Source organism: Drosophila arizonae, chromosome 3 (genome assembly GCF_054131065.1).
Source record: "Drosophila arizonae isolate 15081-1271.41 chromosome 3, UAZ_ARI_1.0, whole genome shotgun sequence".
Taxonomy (NCBI): Eukaryota; Metazoa; Arthropoda; class Insecta; order Diptera; family Drosophilidae; genus Drosophila; species Drosophila arizonae.
The window spans coordinates 14,253,181-14,273,659 of record NC_142923.1 but is presented as its reverse complement, the minus strand read 5'-3'; the positions used below and the strand labels follow the sequence as shown (position 1 = coordinate 14,273,659).

At 34.6% G+C, this 20,479-nt stretch overlaps 1 protein-coding gene across 2 annotated transcripts in view; it reads right to left on the bottom strand.

Annotated features, from left to right (window-relative positions):
- Window positions 1–17,513, bottom strand: part of Trim9 (E3 ubiquitin-protein ligase Trim9) — a 117,255-nt gene extending 99,742 nt beyond the window's left edge. For both annotated transcript variants that reach the window (XM_018004638.2, XM_018004639.2), the window contains exon 1: window positions 16,172–17,513. In XM_018004638.2, the coding sequence (XP_017860127.1) occupies window positions 16,172–17,110 (939 nt within the window). In that variant the 5' untranslated portion in view covers window positions 17,111–17,513. The remainder of the gene's footprint in view (window positions 1–16,171) is intronic.
- Window positions 17,514–20,479: the final 2,966 nt, after the last annotated feature.

Below are 20,479 nucleotides of genomic sequence, written 5' to 3'. Positions count from 1 at the left end.
AATCCTTAGTACTGATTGACGAGTTGAACGAGTGACTCGACTGGCTGGTTGACTCGCTGACGACCGTCTGACTGACAGATGTTTATCAGCAACATGGATTTTATGGCATTTCAACAGAAATCACACTATAAAATTGATAAAGCGTCAACAGACATGCGACACTTGTAGTTCGCAACGGTTGAATTAAGGGTTCGACTCTGTCAATACATAAAATATCCGACTTTGAGCTGAGTTCACGTAGCAAACTATTTAACATGTAAACGATTTTCAAAATTCCACTTAACTTATATTGAGAAAACAAAATATATATGAATATCTGTTACCGGATTATATGGTTATATTACTTTTAAAATTTATTCATAGCACGTCTCGACGTTCTTCATGGGCCTGAGAACTTGAGCAACTCTTGGAGCTCTATACATCTCCGTGTCAATATGCGCAGTGACAGGCAATAGGACATGGAATGTGGAGCCCCTCACGATTGCCTGTCTAAAGGCTGACAACAACAACAATTGCTTGTAGTGTTATTTGTCGCTCAGCAACAACAACAACAACAACAACAATGGCTACAACAATAACAACAAGCACTACAACTAAGTGACAACTTCATGAACTATTCAAAGCGTTTGCCTGCACAGGTGCATAACAGAGCCGAGCAGGCGACCTCTCCACATCCTGTTCCTGTTCCTGCTGCTGCTGCTCCTGGCAGTTGCTGTGGTCAGCGTTTAAAGTGCACCAGCTACGGCCACGCTGACGTCTACGGTTACGGCTATGGCTATGGTCAGCTGCGTTGCTCTGGTTGTCGCACGATCGTTGCTTTTGCGGCATGTCAGCTGTCAGCGTTTTGTTGACAGAGCCCGGACATTGGGTTGACCATAGCATAACCCTAGCGGGGGCATAGGGTTTGGGTTAATGCTACCAACTTTGGCTGGGGCTTAGCTCTGCTGCTGGCGTTGAAAGCAATGCGTTAAATAATTGATTAACTCTGATTCAGCATGCAATAACAAGTTGATTTACTTTCGAGATAATTTCAGACAGAAATAACAATTCGACGAATTGATTAGACGCTCGAATTGTTGCAGTCGGATTGACAATCGATTGTGACAGAGTTTATACTTAATTGACAATAATAGAAAATACGGAGGTATATAACATTAATTGGGTATCAATTTAATTTAGCTGAATATGAAACTAGACAAATAATGAGAATTGTCAATTAAAATTTACTTCCTAATTTGTTTAATATTTTTCCAAATTTTTTTAAGTATAAATTATATATTTATTGGCATAAATATTAATAAACAACCTTTGTATATTTAATTATAATTATTTTTTCTCTTCTCTCTTTGCTTTTCTTTTATTTTATGTTTTCTCATTTTTATTTTATTTAATATGCTTTTTATTTTCTCTATTATATCTATTTTTTGCTTTAAATAATAACGAGCTCGTTGTTCAAGCACTAATTAATTTAATTCGCTCAAACTGATTTGGCGGCAATCGCATTTGCGTATTTAAAATTCAATTAGAGGATTCTCGGCATTGCTGCATTATAGACGCAGTCAGACAGAAAGTCTGGCTGTCAGGCATAAAAATCAAAAAAATATTAACAAATTTACAACTGATTTAACAATAAAATTGCTGCAAAATTCAGCTGCAATGCGAAATAAATGGAAATAATTTTCGAAATAATTTTCACAAAATCAAATTGTTCTTAATTATGCGCACAAATAAAGTGCTGCAAAGAATAAAAATATATATACATATATATATATATATATATATATATATATATATATATATATATATATATATATATATATATATATATGAACGTATTTACCTTTTGCATGATGGGCGTGAAAAACATTTATCGGAAGTTTTTAATTTACATGAATATGCAAATTTTGGTGGACTAAATGAACGCATGGAAAACCCGCACATGTTTAATAATAATGAACTGGAACTTTAATGAAAATTCAATGGAATTTTCGCTGCAGTGGGAAATGTTTAATCAAATTTGAAATGCATTTATCGGCGCCTTCTTTAAATGCGTTTAATGACTTTTAGCATTTCATTTAAGGGCTAGTCATGGCAGTTGCGGTAGTGGTGGAGTGGGGGGACAGTTGGCAGAGGGGGTGTCAGATTTTTATGACGGTTAAACGTTTGACGCGCCGAATGAGTTTCATGTGCGTGCCGGACAATAAAAACCATTCGCTGCTTTTATTTTCATTATTTTTTTTATACATACTCTGCACCCATTAGGGTGAATGGGGTATATTGGAATTATGAGAGTTTATGTAACGGACTTTATGATTAAAATGATCAATCATTAGGTTTTAGGTTTATTTTCGATATTTCTAAATATTCATTTAACATAAGAAAAACTCTTTCTTAAGCAGAAGTTCTATACCATATGAGTAAAGCTGAGGTGTTTAGGGTCAATGGGGTATATTGGAATTCTGAGAGTTTATGTAACAGACTATTTGATTAAAGTATTCAATATTTACTTATTTAGTTTTCAATTACAGTTCATTTTTTGCACTCATTTCTCTCCCACACAAGGTATCTCCTAGTCGCGCACACCCGACACCATTACTTGAATTATACTTTTCTCTTTTTTGGTTCATTTTTTAATTAGCCACCACATAAAAAGTCACCCCACACTGCGGCCGCAATGAGCCAGGGCAAGCCAGTAAGCCAACAGCCAGCATGTCGCACATGTGGCAGCAGCGCGGTGGCACGAGGCAACAACACAGCAGCTGCCAATGTTGTTGCAGTTGTAAGGTGTCTCTCAGCTACAGCTACCATTATATATATCTCTCTCTTTTTCCTCTCTTTCTTTATAAATATGTTGCACGTACAATTTAATGTCCTGCACAGCGCAAACTGTCAACGAGCTCGTTGACGTTTTAAATTTCATTGTGAGATGCGACAGCCAAGCGATGTGTGCTACGGGCTGTACAATGGTCAAGTGCTCAGGGCTAAGCGCTGTGCAGGGATTAACTCGATTATGAGCAAAGTAATTAGGAAGCACCGCCTGAAGGAGAAACTAAACTCTATTTAAAAGTGAGCAAAGCTAGTTGAACTAAAATCAAATACTCAATACAGTCTTGATAATCTCGCAGCATTATTGAATGCTGTCTCTCAGCACCTTTGATCTATTCTAATTTGTATTGTGTGCACAAATGAATCGAGTCGAAGGTCATTTACTTTTTGATTCACGATGCCCTCGACTTTTCGCAAGTCAAAGTTTAACAAGTAGCAATTAGGCAAAGGCAAACAATACACGCAAATACAACATATTTATTATCAGCCTCGTTTGGCTCTTTGCTGATAAGCTCGAAGGCTTTCCCTTGTTTTCGCATTCATGTTTTTGTTGTCTGTTTGCTGTCTGTCTCTCTGTCTGTAGCTTGTCAGTTGTGCCCTCTATTTGCTTTCGCCTTTTGCGCTTTACTTTGGCTTTGACTTTTCGCTTTTGTATGTTGAGCTGCCATTTGTTGATTGATTTCGTTTCGATCGAAGAAAACTATTCTAGCTTAAATTGTCATTAAATGCAATTATTACACACTTTTTCTGAACCGCCATTCGAATGTAATTACAAGCCCGAAGGCGGTGAATAGCTTATAGAAAAGGCTTTTATATCACGTTTTTGTAATTATGAATATTGAAATAATAATTGAAATCGATTGAAATTAAATCGATAAATATAGTAGAATTTATAGATAAACTTGAAATTAAATTTATAAAAATAGTAGTATTTTTATAGATGACTATAAATAAATATGAATAGATAAATTTAAGCCAATTGAATAACAATTATATGAATTAATAACAATTAAATTCATTATATACATAGTAATATTATATAATATATTAAATAAATTTATTTACTGATAAAATTCAATCGCTTTGCACTATTTTCATTCAGTATTCTGAGTTAGCATAAATACCTCACACATCCTTATATTTACACATCATATTTCTTACACATCATTACTAGAAAAACAAACTGCCTTTAATATATTACCACAATTAAATAAACAATTCTATTTAAAAATTTAAAAATAATATCAATTTGGCAAAGTAAACAATGCATCACTCCGATAAATTAAAATAAAATTGATTGAAAGAGAAAAAATCAAATTTAATTTAAAATAATAATTATAAGGCTGAAGCTTAATACAATTCAATTTGCAGTTTATTAGTAATTTTTAAAAATAAATTTAAATTGTGCTTTATCTTAATATATTAATACTGTTACGGCCTCTTCCAATCTCAAACTAACAATAATTTCACATAAAAGCAAATTTGTATAGGAATGGTTCAGGAAATTGTTCCTAAATAAAAATATTTTCATGGAATGTGGAACGCTGATATTTATATATGTAGTTAAATATTAAAAAAACTGCATGATTTTATTTCGTACGTTTTTTACCTTCACCATCCACCAGTGCATAAAATCAATGAATAACATTTGTGTGTCGCTGCGCGTGGCACTCTCATTAATAGTGCAAATATTTTGCAAATAATAATAACTTTCTATATTGCGGCAATAAACAACAACAAAGTGGCAACATATTGCTCGCTCGAACAGCTCCATAAATAAAGTCGAAAAAAAAGACAAAACAAAACACAAACATAACTTGCTACAAATGTAGCTGCATTTAATTTATGCAAATGCCATGTGAGCGCCAAATGCACTAAATGCTTTCAAATGCAAAGAAAATAAAAAAACGAAATTAAAATAAATAAATACCAGCAAATTGCAAGCGTTTAGTAAAAATCGTTCCGTGTGTTTTTTAATTCATTTATTATTTAAATGACAAATAAATAAATAATAGCACAAAGTGTTGGCATTGCGGTCTCTGTGCCATGAATTCCATTTAGTTGTCATTTATCTGACGCGACATTTTATGCCTAAATTTCCGTATAAATAATATTGACGCTATTTTATTGTAGTTCACACATTGGAAAAAAATCATTATAATAAACAAATTAACAAAACGAAAAGGTATTTGCATAAACATTTAGAATTAAAATTTAATTCAGTGATTTGTCAGGCAAAATACAAAAGCGAAAATTAACTGAGTGGAAAAACTAACTGCAAAAAAATTCAGCTAAACATTATACGATACAAAAATATTATTCGAATGTCGCTCAGTAAATAATAAATAAATTAAAACCATTTGCAACATATCCAAGCAATTAAATGCAATGAATTAATATATGAACAGAAACCAAGTCGTGGAAAATAAATACATATATACATAAATATTTACGTAGGCATATAATAAAAATACATATATATGTATTTTTTTTTTTTTTTTTATTAGAGAATATGTATGTAGAATATGTAGCTTGAATTATTGTTGAAGAGATGAATATATTTATAAATAATATATTTATGAATATATGAATATATTTTTATCTAAAATTTGGCAAACTTTTCTGTAACTTACATCGGGCATGAAGCCCGATCACACCAAATTTTAACCTCTACAAAGTCTAACAATTTATTATTATATAAACAAAATGAATATTAAGAATAATTTGCATATAAAAAAGTATTCTTGGATATGAAACGTAAGCCATTTTTAATATCTATACAATTTCGAGCATGAAGAAAATTCAATTTGAATTACCCAAATAAAATTTACTTCAACATTTGCTGAATTTAAATTGCAATTATTAAATCTTACTATGAACATTTTAAGACCTCTTAAAGGCAAACGTCAGCAGCGGAAGTGCCTTCTTGACCCATATCAATAGCAGATAAGAGTTATGCACTACATTTTTGTACTCAAATGGCTTTTAAGTAAGCCCAGGCTTGTAAATTAAATAAGAGTAAAAACTATTTCCAAATCACATCAAATCAAAAGCAATAAACACACCAACACACATAAAGAAAAGAGTAAATAGAGCAGAATTCAATATGCAATAAATCTACATTAGGAGCAAAGTGAATTACAATAACAATTTTAGGGCACTCAAAAGTCGAGCTGCAGCAAATATTTAAGTTCTTTTTTTTCAAGTAAAATGCTGACTCTTAAAGAATACAAAGCAAACACAATAAATGCGTTTAACACATGCCACGCCTAGCAATCAGAGAGAGAGAGAGAGAGAGAGAGCGACAGAGAGAGAGGGAGACAGAGAGTGAGAGAGAGCGAGAGACAAAATGCAATCAAGAAAGAAAAACAATAAAAACAGTTTGAAAATTTTCACACAAACTACAAGTAGCCATAAAATTTTAATAACTTTTTGTGAGTTCATTGGGCGGGGTCAAGCGGCCCTCATCGAACTGAAAACGAAAATAAATGTCGTTAAATTTTCAACACACAAATCAAATCAAAACAAAATAAAATAAAAAAAAATATATATAAACTAAAACGCAGACAGCAAACATAGATGGGCAATCAGTGGGCATGGTCAGCGGATAGCGGGCAGCGGGCAGCGAGAGTAACAAAAACTAATTAAATTAAATCAATAATAGGGGCGATAGCCCGGGTTTACGACTGCGGCCCCTACAATTAAAACTTGCACCACACAGTCCGAAACTGTTGACAAACAAAAAGGACCAAACTTTTACAAAATTTTGGCGCTATTTTCGCTGCCTATCGGAGGAGGGGCATCGGGCGCCTAGCTTCATCAACAAAAGTAATTATAGCACAAAACATTTATAATTTTTGCCTTACTTTCGGGTGCAAAAAGCCTTGACAATTGCCTTGAAACATGCAAAACGTGCATAAATTACAGCAGCTAAAGTAAAAAGCAGAGAATAAAGCAAAGAAAAGCGAGAAAAGCGAGCATTTTCCCCGCACTTGACTGCCTAAATAAAATTTTGCACTTAGCGCACAAAAAAAAAAAAAAAAAAAATTAAATAAAAGAGAAGAAAAACTAATTCCCAGATAAGCCAGCGAAAAATGTCACAACAATTTGCCACGCCCACACGCCGTCGCCCACCCGCAGCTGATTTGACATTTATGGTGGAAATAATTAGAAGCTTTCCCAACAAGCGTGAAAGTGTCGTGGAAAAGTTCATGGAAATTACAAAGCGAAATGAATGAAAATAGCACGAAATATAAGCAGTCGGAAAAACACGAATTAAAAGGAAATGAAAGATGTAAAATAAATTGAAAAATAACAGAAAAATGCAGGAAAAATCAACTAAATATAAAATTAAATTGTGGTAGGAAATTTAGTATATAAAATTTTGTTAAAATTGTAACTATTACAATATATATGTTATATATATAATATAATATACAATATAATATAATATCATTTAATTTATTATAATACAATAATATGTACACATTTATTATGACCTTGGCTATTTTTGTTCAGCTTTATACATAGTATATAGTAATCATGATCATGAAGTTGAATAGCAGATCGGAAAACAAAGACTTCTTTTATTATTTAATGAACGATTTTCTTGTTTTTGAACGCATTTTACGCAGTTTGTTGTGCCAGATTTTATTACTCATACACATGATGAGACTTCAAATGAATGTCTATATAACGTCTTAAGAAATAGCTGTTATATTAGGATCTGAGTTGTTAAAGCATGGAAAGTATAAAGATTGTAAGCAATTATTATCTATCTATCCCTATATCGATGCCTAAAATGAAGATTCTGAAAGCAATACCCACATATCTATATAACTTTATATAAAAAGAAATATTTGGTTAAATGTACCTAAAATTACCCGTTTAAAGTCATTTAGCCTTTTTTCATAATTTTCACTACAACTTGTATGAATTTTAATCTGCTCGTCTACATGATACATTCAAGTGTTCATTAAGCACCGGCTTAGACCCAGTTCATAGGAAACGCTTAATCAATAACATAAATATTATTGCAACATAATTAAGACCATTCCCAGCCACATTTAAAATTCACTTAATTACAGCGCCAAACGTATTCCCAGCATTCGGCTTAGCCATATCTCTCCTCATTTTCTTATCGAAATTCCCATTTCATTTCTGTGGTCGCCGCCAACTCCGCCTAATTCTAATGTATTTGCGCATTTAATTCTTAATAAGTCGGCACCTGGCTTTTAGGACTTCCGTATTGCAGCCTAGACTTCCTGTGCTTTGGGCCAACACTTGGCTAATTACAGCCCAATTACGGAGTGTATTCACTTTTATGTGCGGCGATGGCGGCGGCAGGTCCCAATATAATTACACAGAAAAATGAATTACGTAATTAATAAACAAATTCTGCGCAGTGCTAATTAACTGCCTAGAAACAGGCGAATGGAACGCGAGAGGGGATGTGCGTGAGTGTAAGCTGGAACAGTGGAATTGACTTGGAGTGGGAATTAAGGCCGCAGAAGCCTAAAGTCAATGCCCAAAATGAAAGGCGGCTCAAAACACACCCACAAAAACACCAGTACACACCCACGCATATACATACATAAATACACACACCCACACACACACACATAGACACATACGTAGAAAAGACGAGAGGATAACGCATGTAAGCAAATGGCAAATGGAAGAAGGCAAAAAGCATATCGACTTAATTGCTGACAGCAGAGCATTAGGATGAGTGTACGAGGGGGATGGGGAGAAAGAGTGAGGGAAATAGCTGGACAAAGGGAGAGAGAGAGAGAGCTATATGGCTGGCAAACAGCGTAGAGATAGCATTAGAGTCAGAGTTATGACTGTGTGCATAGTCGAGGGAGTGGGAAGTTCTGTGTATTCCACTGTTTACATAGGCAATTCTGTAAAGCGGAAATACTCAGCTAACCAATACTCTGTACTTTAGAGTAATATGTATTATTTTTAGTGACTACTCAAAATTTAAGTGCTTAGAGGAGCGACGTTATGAAGTTATACATAATAGGAAATATATTTAATTCAGAAGAAAAAATCCTAATTGACATAAATTAAAATATTACAATAAGTAATCAATATTTCAAATTCCAATTAACAAATATTTTAATATATTTAAAACAAGTAATATACACACACATAAACCAAATTTTACATCAAACATTTTATTTTAAAAATTGTATATTTAAAAATCAATAAATAATACTAATATTTTAATTTATTTTTATATTTAATTTAAACAATATCTTAATCAACTTATACATTTAATAAAAATTTAAATTAATCTAAAAAATTTATATATTTCATATTTTATTTTTTGCAATAATATTTTAACATCTTAAAAATAAAATTTTTATGAATATATATATATTTTTTTTAAATTAATTTTCATTCTGTTAACACCAAAAAAAAAAAACATTTTCCATTATTTCTACAAAAAGAATTTTATAATATTTTTACCATATATAAATATTATTTAATTGATAAATTCAAAATGTAATAAACTCCCCCCCTTCGCCACCCGCACATAGGGTACAATCCTAAAAGTTGCACAATAAAATGAAATTAAACAAAAATTGCGTCACAATGAAAATCCCTTTGATAAGGGCGACACAAAGAGCAGAAGCAAAACAACAAGCGCCAGCCCCGCAGTGTATACAAAAGGATATGCTCTATAGAATGTGCCCAAGGAGCAGGAGTTACACTGGATGCGTGTGCGTGTGAGTTTGTGTGTGCTTAATTCAAATAAAATTGCTCGCTTTTTGCCATTTGTTTGCCGACTTTCGCTATGTGGAAATTATTTTGTCACGAAAAAATTTTAACATTTGCCTGCTCACAAATAATAAACTAAGGACCTCAAACCCTGGAAAACCTCGTGCTATAATTTGGCTAGGCTTCATTTTTTCGTTTGCATTGTTTGCCTGGCGTTTTCCCAGGTGCATAATTTACAGGCATTCGTACAACTTTCATTTAGCTCGCCTCATATAATACTTTTATTTGATGTCAAAGTGCAGACGGCAAAGCTGCTACAAAACCAGCTAAGTGGCAGTTTATCCAGCCAAAATATAGACAGACATATGCAGCGGCTACTTGGCGACACAGGTACATATGTGTGTGTGAGTCTCCCTGTCTCTCTCTCTCTCTGTCTATCCCCAAGAGCAACAGCAGCTGACCCTTTGGAGCATTTCTGAGCAGCAATCCCCAGGGTCTCGTGTTTGCCCAATGACCGGCACATTGTTGTGTTGCGCAGTGTAGGGCGACAGTGATGCATGCTCGTAAACATTTTAATTGGCACGCATTCGTCGTACAGTCGTGGAGATGTGTCCAGATAAGGTAATGGTAATTGATTAGACTGTAACGCACGGTTCGACTCCAATGAGAGCATATACTTAACAGTAGCAACAGCTCGAGCAGCTACAACTATTGCCGTAAAGCTGTCCATAACATTTGAAGTTAAGGGTAGAGTTAGCAGTGGCTATCAAATTTAACAGTGGCAGTCAAATTAACAATGGAAGAGAGCACGGCATAAACCGTTATTGTAACTATAACAATTTTAGTTTATGTTAATGCTTCTAAGCTGTTAAGTAAATTAAAAGCATTAACAGTGGGTTAAGAAAAATGTTAACAGTAGGAAAAGAGAGTAGTAGTTCTGTTCAAATGAGTCAATGTTGCTCAACAGCAGCAGTAGCAGTAGTTTTTAGTAGTAGAATCTTACTACAGATACTACATATATGCATTAGTAGTATCATCCGAAAAAGTTAGTATTAGAATAGTATTGAGAAAAGTAGTCTAAAATCATTAACAGAAACATTAACATAACCTTTTGCAGTAACAGTAGGAATACCTTAAAGAAGTATATATATATTTATAAAAAATATGTGTATCATTTATATATGTTATATCATTTGTCAGCACAGACTTTAAAAGCTCGTCAAAGAGAATTCACAAAAAAAAAAAAAAAAAAAAAAAACATAAATAAAAATTCGTTATCAAAAGATATGAAAACGAAAGAAAGCTACAATAACTGGCGATCATATATCACAGCTAAATAGTTATTGTTGGAAAATGCCGATGTAAACTCGGGGGTTGATGAAGTTTACAAAAGAATGCGACCACGTTAAATGGAACAAATGGGCAAATGGAAGAAGCAAAGCCATCTATACAAGGGGGTTGGGTACTGGGACACACGGCAACAGGGCGAGGACGAACAGCTGGCCTAGCTGCACTGCTACTCATGTTTTTCCTGCTACTCCTGCTCCTGCTTCTGCTCCTGCTCCTGTTACTGGTGGTGGTTAATAATACAAAACATGTAGCAAAATATTTCGTGAAATGCTTTGAGAACTACAAAAACTGCAGTCTGATGGCGTCATAAATCCCTGACCCGAAATGGGAACACTCCGGCGACACTGGCTGGGAGGTGGCCCGGCCATCGCAAGGATAACAGGCGAACGTACGTAGCGCATAATAAACTCAAAATTAATGATTTGTTCGCGAGAACTGCGGAACAAGTGGAAAAGTACGCGATGACTGGGCGAGTGCAAAGAAAATAACGCTTGATATGCTCTATGTGAGCTGCGCGTGCTTGCTTAGGTTACCTGCTCTTGCTGCGCTTACCTGTGGCCGGGGCAGGTAGCTATCAGCATGTCTAACCCGACGACAACATGTTCTAAGGTGTGAAAAATGGCAAGGCGACAAAAACGGAAAGTATGTAAAAATATTGCAATTGGGAGTAGTCGAATGCACTGATACTCGTTTGGAATTTGGTAATATTTCAATTTTTTTAAAGAATTTATTGTTGGTTAAACTATGTTATTTTTTTATTCTGTTAAACAAATTTTTATATACTAAAATTTGTGAGAGAAATTTTAGTGGAAACTTTATATAGATTTATTTATATATATATATTGAAAATAAAATATAGAATACATAAATTTAAGTTTTTTATATTTATGCGTGTATATACTATTAGATTTTTCACAGTTCTCCTATAAAATATTTTTCTACTAATAATAACTCCTCACTCACAATTTCAATCCCTCAAAAACCAATATACTCCTTTCAACGAGCATAAAAAATAAAATAATGTGCAAAATGAGAAAGCGAAATAGAGAGAGAGAAAGATAGGGCATACTGTGTGCAACAGAGACAGCACTGAGCTAATGAGTCTTGGTCTGGCTCTGATTCAGCAGCGCCTGCCCGCGCCCCCGCATTCACTTATCTTATCAGCAGAGAGGCGCACTGTATGTGCGGGCCGGGCCTAAAAGTTGATTGAGGCATGCCTTGCTCGATTACCTCTGTGTCATAGCCGCCATCATCATCACCATCGGGGGTAGGTGCTGGGGCAGCAGCCACAACACCTTGACAATAAGGCCAACCAATGCAGCTGCCTTTTTGCCTTAAAATTGATTTTGACTCAGCTGCCACTGCCACAGATTTTATGTTATTATGGCCATTGTTTCGCGAGGTAAAAATCTACATCGAAATCTGACGGGCATCAGCTGCTCAGGATGCAACATGACTAAGTCGGCAAACACAGCCGGAAATGCTTTGATTATTCATCATCTGTAGCTGTTAGCGATATCCAATCGACTCGATGAATGGCACTAAAATAGAATTGGTAGTAATATTTCGTATACTATCTGGCTGCTATCATATCAGTTTGCTGACGTTTTCTGGTATGGAATGACATAGATATAACAACTAGGCAGAGATAATATATAGTAACAGTAATAGGCAATGGTTGCGTTGGAGAAAGTGAATATAGAACGAATTTGTTGACAAATACAAAATAGAACAAATTCTAGTTCCACTGAGAATTTGTATTAAAAAATGTTGTGTTCATTTATCGATTATAATTATATACATATATATTTATAGATACTATTTGGAATATATGTTTATAATTTCATAATAATTAATAATTACATATGCCAATAACTCTAGCTAAAGTCAATATATCATTAATTATATGAAAATCGTATATAATTAATTATTTGAATAATTTTATTTCTTAGGAAAAAATCCAAGCTTATATAAATAGTTTCTCATTTATAAGCGAATTTCATTTAAGCATACAAAGAGTAAAAAATATGAAATATTATTATTTGTGATACATACAAATAATACTAATTGATTATGTGTTCATATATTTATAAATTAATTGTTACAATTTGTATTTATAAATTAATTATGATAGCTGCAACCATAACAAATAAATATTTGTATCTTTTATGTTCTTTCATTTGGACCTTATAGATTATATAACCCATGAAAATTGTTGTTAATATCTAATATAATAAATTAGCAAATATTGGCAATTACTAACTTATACTCGTTTGCTGTTTTGGTAAAGTAAAAGCAATACAATAATAACAACAATAACTACATTCTCCTATTCCTATTACTACAGCAAACTATTACTGCTTTCTGCTATACCCTAAATTTGAGGCAAAAAAATTGAATGTGAACTTTTTGTTAAAGACACAAAAGTCTATAAATAAATAAAAATTTTAAATAAAATCCCAGAATGTGTTTAGTTTATTACTATTATTATTTCTTTTCTGATATTTTATTTATGTATTTATAATTTTATGTTATTTTATTTATTTATTTATATTTTTTGTTTTTGTTAAACATGTTATACGCTTACACCTTACGCCAAAAATATATCTCTAACATTTGCAATATCTACAACCATTTGTTATTATGCATACAATCAATATTGGCTGCTAGAGTATTAAATCTTCGTCTGTATCTTGTCTGCATTGCTTTCTTGTTTTTGCATTCCTTTGTCTGGTACCGAAAATTGATGGCTCTTCGTTTGTCCGCCTGAGCGCCGTTCACATTTTTCATGCAAAATTGTTTTCGCCTACCGCATCCCCCACCCAGCCCACGTTGCGCCAGCCAAGCGCAAAACCACGCCTCCTAACCAGCTCCAAGCTCTGCCCGCCGACACCCAGCACTGCCACGCCCCCAATTGTCTGTTGCAGGACTTGTTTGTTCTGGACTTTGGCAAGTGTCGCAATCTAAGAACTTTGGCACGCTAATTTAGCGATAAGTTTTTTGAGTAGGGTTCCCAATCTCACTGTCTACTTCCTTACTCTCTCTCACTCTCTCTCTCTCTCTCTCTCTGCCTTTAAAATCCGTTTTATCTTTAAAGAATTTGATTTTGATTGCATTTGCTGCTGGCTCAACTACAGGTAGCTGCACAATTACTGAAATTCCTCAGGTGCCTCAGACGTATCACTGAAATGTCAACGCCAAACAATTTTAATATGTCGCCGGCTTCGAGTGTCGCGTTCTATTCCCAAACAGGAACCAGCCAACAGGGACAGCCCGAGAGAGACAGGGAGACAAACAGGACGACAGTGAAAAGGACAAGCCAAGTGCGAAAAGTGACAAATTGCAAGCAGCTCAAAACAAAAGAGAGCGAAACGGTACAAAACCGTCAGCGCAGAGCGCGACAGGTCAACAGGGGGAGAAACTGAGCGCAGCAGAGCAGGCACAGGTAACAGCTAACAGGTAACTCTGCTCTATGAATAGCAAAAGTCAGCTATAGAAATGAAAGCGAAGCAGCTACAAAAATGGTTAAATAATTCACAGTTGCTTGGCCACAGCGCAAGTTGGCTATAAATAAAATGTGAAGAATTGGAACAACATGAAATGGAACACAAGAAGTGGCAACACTCAACATACATATACAATCTACATACATATATATAAACTAAGGAAATAATAGAAAAGCGAATGTGAGCAACGGTACTCTAGCTTATTTAAAGTGGAAATTCTGAATAAAAGTTTGAGTTGGATATAAAATATTCCAGTATATAAATCAAATTTATATAAGAAGGAATATATTATTCATCATAAAAATATAAGACATTTTAAAAATAATTCTATTATTGTTAATATTTTCAATAATAATTATTATTATGATGGTTGGAAAGTAAGAAAAATATTTATATAAATAATAATAATATTTATATAATAATATAAATAAATATAAATTATATTTAACAAAAATAAATATTTTATTTGTTTATTTGTTTTCATTTCTTTTATTTTATTTAGTTTATTTATTTTATACATTTATTCACAAATAATTCTTGACAATAATATTGTTTACATATATATTTATAATTTATTGTAAACTTTGTTTATATAAATGCTGAACTAGCGCAAAAAAAGGTTTAATATAATTAAAATTCACATCTCTTTTATTAAATTTATTATTCCTTTTATTTATTATAACATTTGTTGTGCATAAACCATATAATCGAATTTCTATAAGCTGTCTGTTGTCAATCCATAGCAGACACATATTTATTTTTCTAAATCCTCTAATGTCACAAATTATTTCAAGCTCAAATGACAAAAGTGCAAAATAAAACGAATTTCCTAGATATCTGAGTAATTGGTTGCCATAGAAGTTTAATGAGAAATATGAAGAAAGAAAAGCAGAGTATAAATGAAAATAATTGTATATGTTAGAAAGTACATTTTTGCGTTCATTCGCAGTATAAAAGAACACAAATATTTACAATATTAGCAAGAAGATTAAAGTCTTCTTTTAACTACAGCTAGAATTGTTTGTATTGCATATGTTAAATAATAATTAATTAAAAGTTATCGATGGCATATCTGTAATTATATTTAACATATTTCTTTATCTATATTTTATATAATATTTGCGAATTTTTCTAACTTTCAGCATGTGAAAGAATATTGATAAGGAAAAAGATACACAGCCAGTTAATTGTTGATATAAAATCAGTGATATGATATATGTATATACATATGTATGTATATATTATATTACTAACCTAGTAATTGATAAGAAATTAATGGGAATCAGCTTAAAGGAATGTCTATTCTATATTTATTATAATATTTGAGAAATGATTTATTTTCTATCACAAGAAATCACTTCAACTACTATTAGTTAATAATTGATAATAATATTATTAAAATATTATGTTTACTATTATTATTATTCTTTTATTTTTATTTGTATGTCTATTTTTTTTTTTTTTCGTTTTATTTATTTGTTTGATTTATTTTTTCTCATTTATTATATTCGGTCTGTTTTCTTTATTTTTATATATATATATTTTTTTTTTAATTTTTAAAATTATTATTTTGTTTATTTGGTAACATGTACAATTAATTTGTATTTCCTTATTTATATATTTTTTTTTTAAATTTATTTTTATGATTATCTTATTCTTTTAGTTTTTATAGTTTAGTTAGCTACACTTTTTATTTATTATTATTTTAATTTTATTATATTAATTTTTTAATGTTATTTTTCATTAGAAAGTGAACTCACCTTTTGTGCCTTGCATGTGACATTGATGGACTGCACCTCGTGCGTCTGATGGCGTTGCTCCCCGATGCACTGGCCACAGGCGGGCATCTTGCAGCTGAGACAGTATTGGGAGAGGGTCTCCTCGTGCTCGCCGCACACGGACTCCCGCTGCTGGGCGGCGCCGCGCGGCTTCACCAGCGTGTGCTTGGCCAGGGGGCCGCGTGCCGGGTGGCAGAGCTCCCGGCAGGCGTCGCAGTAGCGAATCTCGCACTGCTCGCAGATCAGCGAGGCGACCTTCGGGTCGGACTCGCACATTTGGCAGCGCAGCGCCTCGCGGGCACAGAAGCGATCGACAATGGCCTCCATGGCGCGATAGGTGGGCAGGTTGCGCACGCCGCCCTCGTCGAAGAACACAAGCTTCCTGCACAGCGGGCAGGTGAGACAGTAGGCGGCACCAGGTGGCGCCACCACGCCGCCCTGGAGCAGGCCCTGCAGCTGCCCGGTGCCGGCATACGACACCGGACGGGATGTGTTCGAGCAGCAGACGACGCCCGAGTCGGCCTCGCTGAAGATGCTCACCTTGTCCGACTGATCCTGGTCGGAGGTAACGCTCTCGCTGCCCGTAGCCGAGCTGGCGGTGCTCGCCGCCGAGCTGTGTGAACTGTGCCGGGTGCCCGTGCCCGGACCCGGACCGGCTGAGGACCCGCCCACCGCTGCCGCTGCTCCGCCAGCCGAATGCTGTCCATTATGGGCGACAGCTGAGGTGCCGCTGCCAGCGCCAACGCCGACGCCAGCAGCGCCAGTGGCCGCAGCAGCAGCAGCGGCTGTCAGTGCAGCGCCCGGTGTATAGGGCGTCTGTATATCCAATGCACAGCCCAAGCAGAGGGCGTGGAAGCAGGGCAGCAGCACAGGATTCGCGTACAGCTGCTTGCAGGTGGGACAACGCAGTTCGTCCTCCATTTTATTTGTTTGTTTGTTTGTTTTTTTTAATATTCTCCTTTAGTTTGACTTGTTTGCTTTTACTCCAATTGGAATTGGTCTCAGCTAACGGGTTTGAATTTCGCTTCTTGTTTACAAATTTAACCGTTGATCGCTCATCTTGTCGCACTCACATAAACATTCGCTTCTTCTTCTTCACACTTTGTTCACTTTACACTGATTTGTTGCTGTTGTTGTTATTGTTGTGCTGCCTGTTTGTTACAAGCAATTGTTTCAACAATTTTCATCACTTGATTCGCAACGGTAAATTCACAAAAATACGCGCGTTTTCATTCGCTCATACGTAACTTATTCAACCGCTATGCACACCCGCTCACCGTTCAACTTCGTCAAAGACTAAATTGACGGTGGTTGCTTAACAGTGTTGGAGTCGGACTTCTCGGCTCACTAACAGAGACAGCCGCAACTGTTGACGAAACTTAACGAAACGACAACAGCACAACAACAGCGTTTACCACATTAACAGCCGTCGCGACGGTTGAGTTCAAAGTTTCTTATCACTAAATATGTGTGATAAGAAGTGAAAAGCAAATTCTTTAAAAGAAAGAACAGCAATTATTATTAATGTTATTATTAAATATGTTAATAAATTTGTAACTATAAGAGAGGAATTCTATGCAATTAAATGAAATATTAAAAAATATTAAAAAAATATGATATTTTATTTTACTCCTTATTTAATATTTTTAAAATAATATTATTATTTTCCAAAAATATTTATTATATTATATTTGTTATATTTATATTAAGAATAAATACACATAAACCTAATGTTAATTGCCGATTCCTATAAATATTGAAGATTCAAATTCTGTATTCTGTTAACTTTAACAGACCGCTGTTGTTCGCTTCTGTGGCTAACATGTTCGGCTCGAACATGTTGCATCCTGCAGCTGAATGTTTGTTGCACACGCCAAATGCTTACATTTTTTGTTTGTCTGTTACAGAGAAAAGGCTTAGAAATTCGTTAGAAATTTGAAATGCGATCGGCAGCAGCGAAATGTTAACGCTGCATTTGTAGGCCACAAGTGCCTCCACGACTTATTTTATTGCTGCTGGCCAAACTGCCCAATTACACACATACATAGTGGGCATTATCAAACTAAATAGGAAAGGAAAATGAAGAATTCCTGATAACAAAAATACAAGAGTCAATCGACGCAATGATATCGATACGTATACAAATAAACATGTGTACTGTGTACAGGTATGCAGCACTCAGGTAAGCTGATAAGCAGCCAAAGACTCTTTCTCCATATGGAGCTAATGCAACTACAACAATATCAACAACTACAACAAATAACAACAAATACGATTCGAGCATTTGTTTGCCATCGTCTGCTCGTTTATTTAGACATCAAATCAGGCAATGAACGCCAATGGCTCGCTGCTCCGCCTCTGCTTGCCACGACGCGACGTCGCAGCGGACAGCGTGAGCTAAAGCCGAATCCGCAGACAAATAAAACAGATTTGACGAAGAGCTGCTCCAAGTGAGCGGCGACTGGGCAATAGCGACTGGGGTGAAGGGAAATAAAGTATGTGATTCAAGAATACCCTGTACATCCTGTGAAAAACGCAAAACTATGATCGAATACCATAATATCTATGCTAGTATATAATAATACTATCTAAAGAAATTATCCATATCATATTCTAGTCTACTTTTACCTCTTATATATACCTTTAAGGTATCAATATCGTATACCCTATTATTTTCATTTCCAGGTCAAAGCAAACGTGCGTAATCCGTTTGACTTAATAAGCCACGCTCTCCAATTGGGTTTCCAATTGCGCTAGGTTTTTTTTTTTTTTTTTTTTTTTTTTGGGACCAACCACGTGCTTTGACAGCTCACGCTGCTGCGGTTCGATTGGAAAACGGCATCTGTTGCCACTTTCAGGTATTTCTTACCTATATTTCCCCACACCCATCTATGGCTGCTCTAACGCTGCCCTGCCCCGCCCCTGCTGCTGCTCTGCCCCACCCCTATGCAAATATTGACATGCAACGCATTTCGTATGCGTAATTTGCCTCAATTTATTGTTGGGCAAATGTTTGCTTTTGTTTTTCCCCCCGTCGACTTTTCACGCTTTTCCACACACTTTTCTCGCTGCTGGCAATAAATCAACGACGAATCTTACTGTCAGCCCAGGCGCCTAATTGCATGTATTTGTCTACGTATCGATTTTACCGGATTTTCTTTGGTTTAAGGTCAACGTTAAGGGGCGAAATTAGTGAAGATTGTAATTTTAGCTATTTTGGCTATATTGGTATATTAAGTAAATTAGTGGAGCCTAGACGAATTATCTATATTATTATGATAAAGAGGAGGCTGAAATGCACAGTAAAATAATTATTTTGTAAATGGCTTAAATATATATATGAGAAAATTTAGTAAACAAAATATGGGCAACTTTGCCTAATCCTTTATATTATAATTTAAATAAAAATAATGAAATTTTAATAGGAGTAAAATAAATCGATATTTCTTTTATTTATTTATTTTTTTTTTTTTTTAATTTTAATTATTATATATTCAAATTAATTTACTTATAATATTATCCAACTGCAAATTGTATATACATATTTGTATACCGAAATTTGATTAAAAATAAATAATAAATAAATTAAAAAAATGTAATATTTAAACGTACAAATAATTCTTCATTATTAAACGTATTTTTATTTTTAAATAAACTCTGACATATAAAAATATATGCACTACTATTTTCAAAAAGATATATTGCCGATGCAATTTCTCCCTGGCCTTAAATGAACTTCTCCGCTCTAAATAGTTGATATACAGCAAAGGCTCAACCGCTGCCCATAATTCACTTTTGATATAGTTGAAAAATATTTAAAAACTTTTTAGCACATTTACAGGCACTAAGACCGCCAAATCCAAGCCGCACTTTTACACGCTGCAGCAACACCACCAGCACCACCAGCACCACTATAACCACCCAACCACCACCAAGCCCAAGCCCAAGCCGCGTACCGCTGACATTTTTTGGCCCGCTTTAAGAGCATATATCATGTCCTGTTACCAGCTTCCATGGCCAAGGACATTCACAATATGCGCGCATGCATAAAAACGCAATAATAACAGCCAAAATTACACACACGCACGCATTTACACATATACAAGCTTTTCCTTCTGGAGGCAAAAATACTTTGGCCACCGCGGGTGTGATTTTTTTTTTTTTTTTTTTTTTTTTTTTTTTTTTTTGCCTTCACTTTTACTGAGAGTTAAAAAAAAGAGATTTTTTTTTCGGCTTGTGTACGTGTGTGAGTGTGTGTGGAAGTGTGATTGTGATGTGGAACCATGCCCC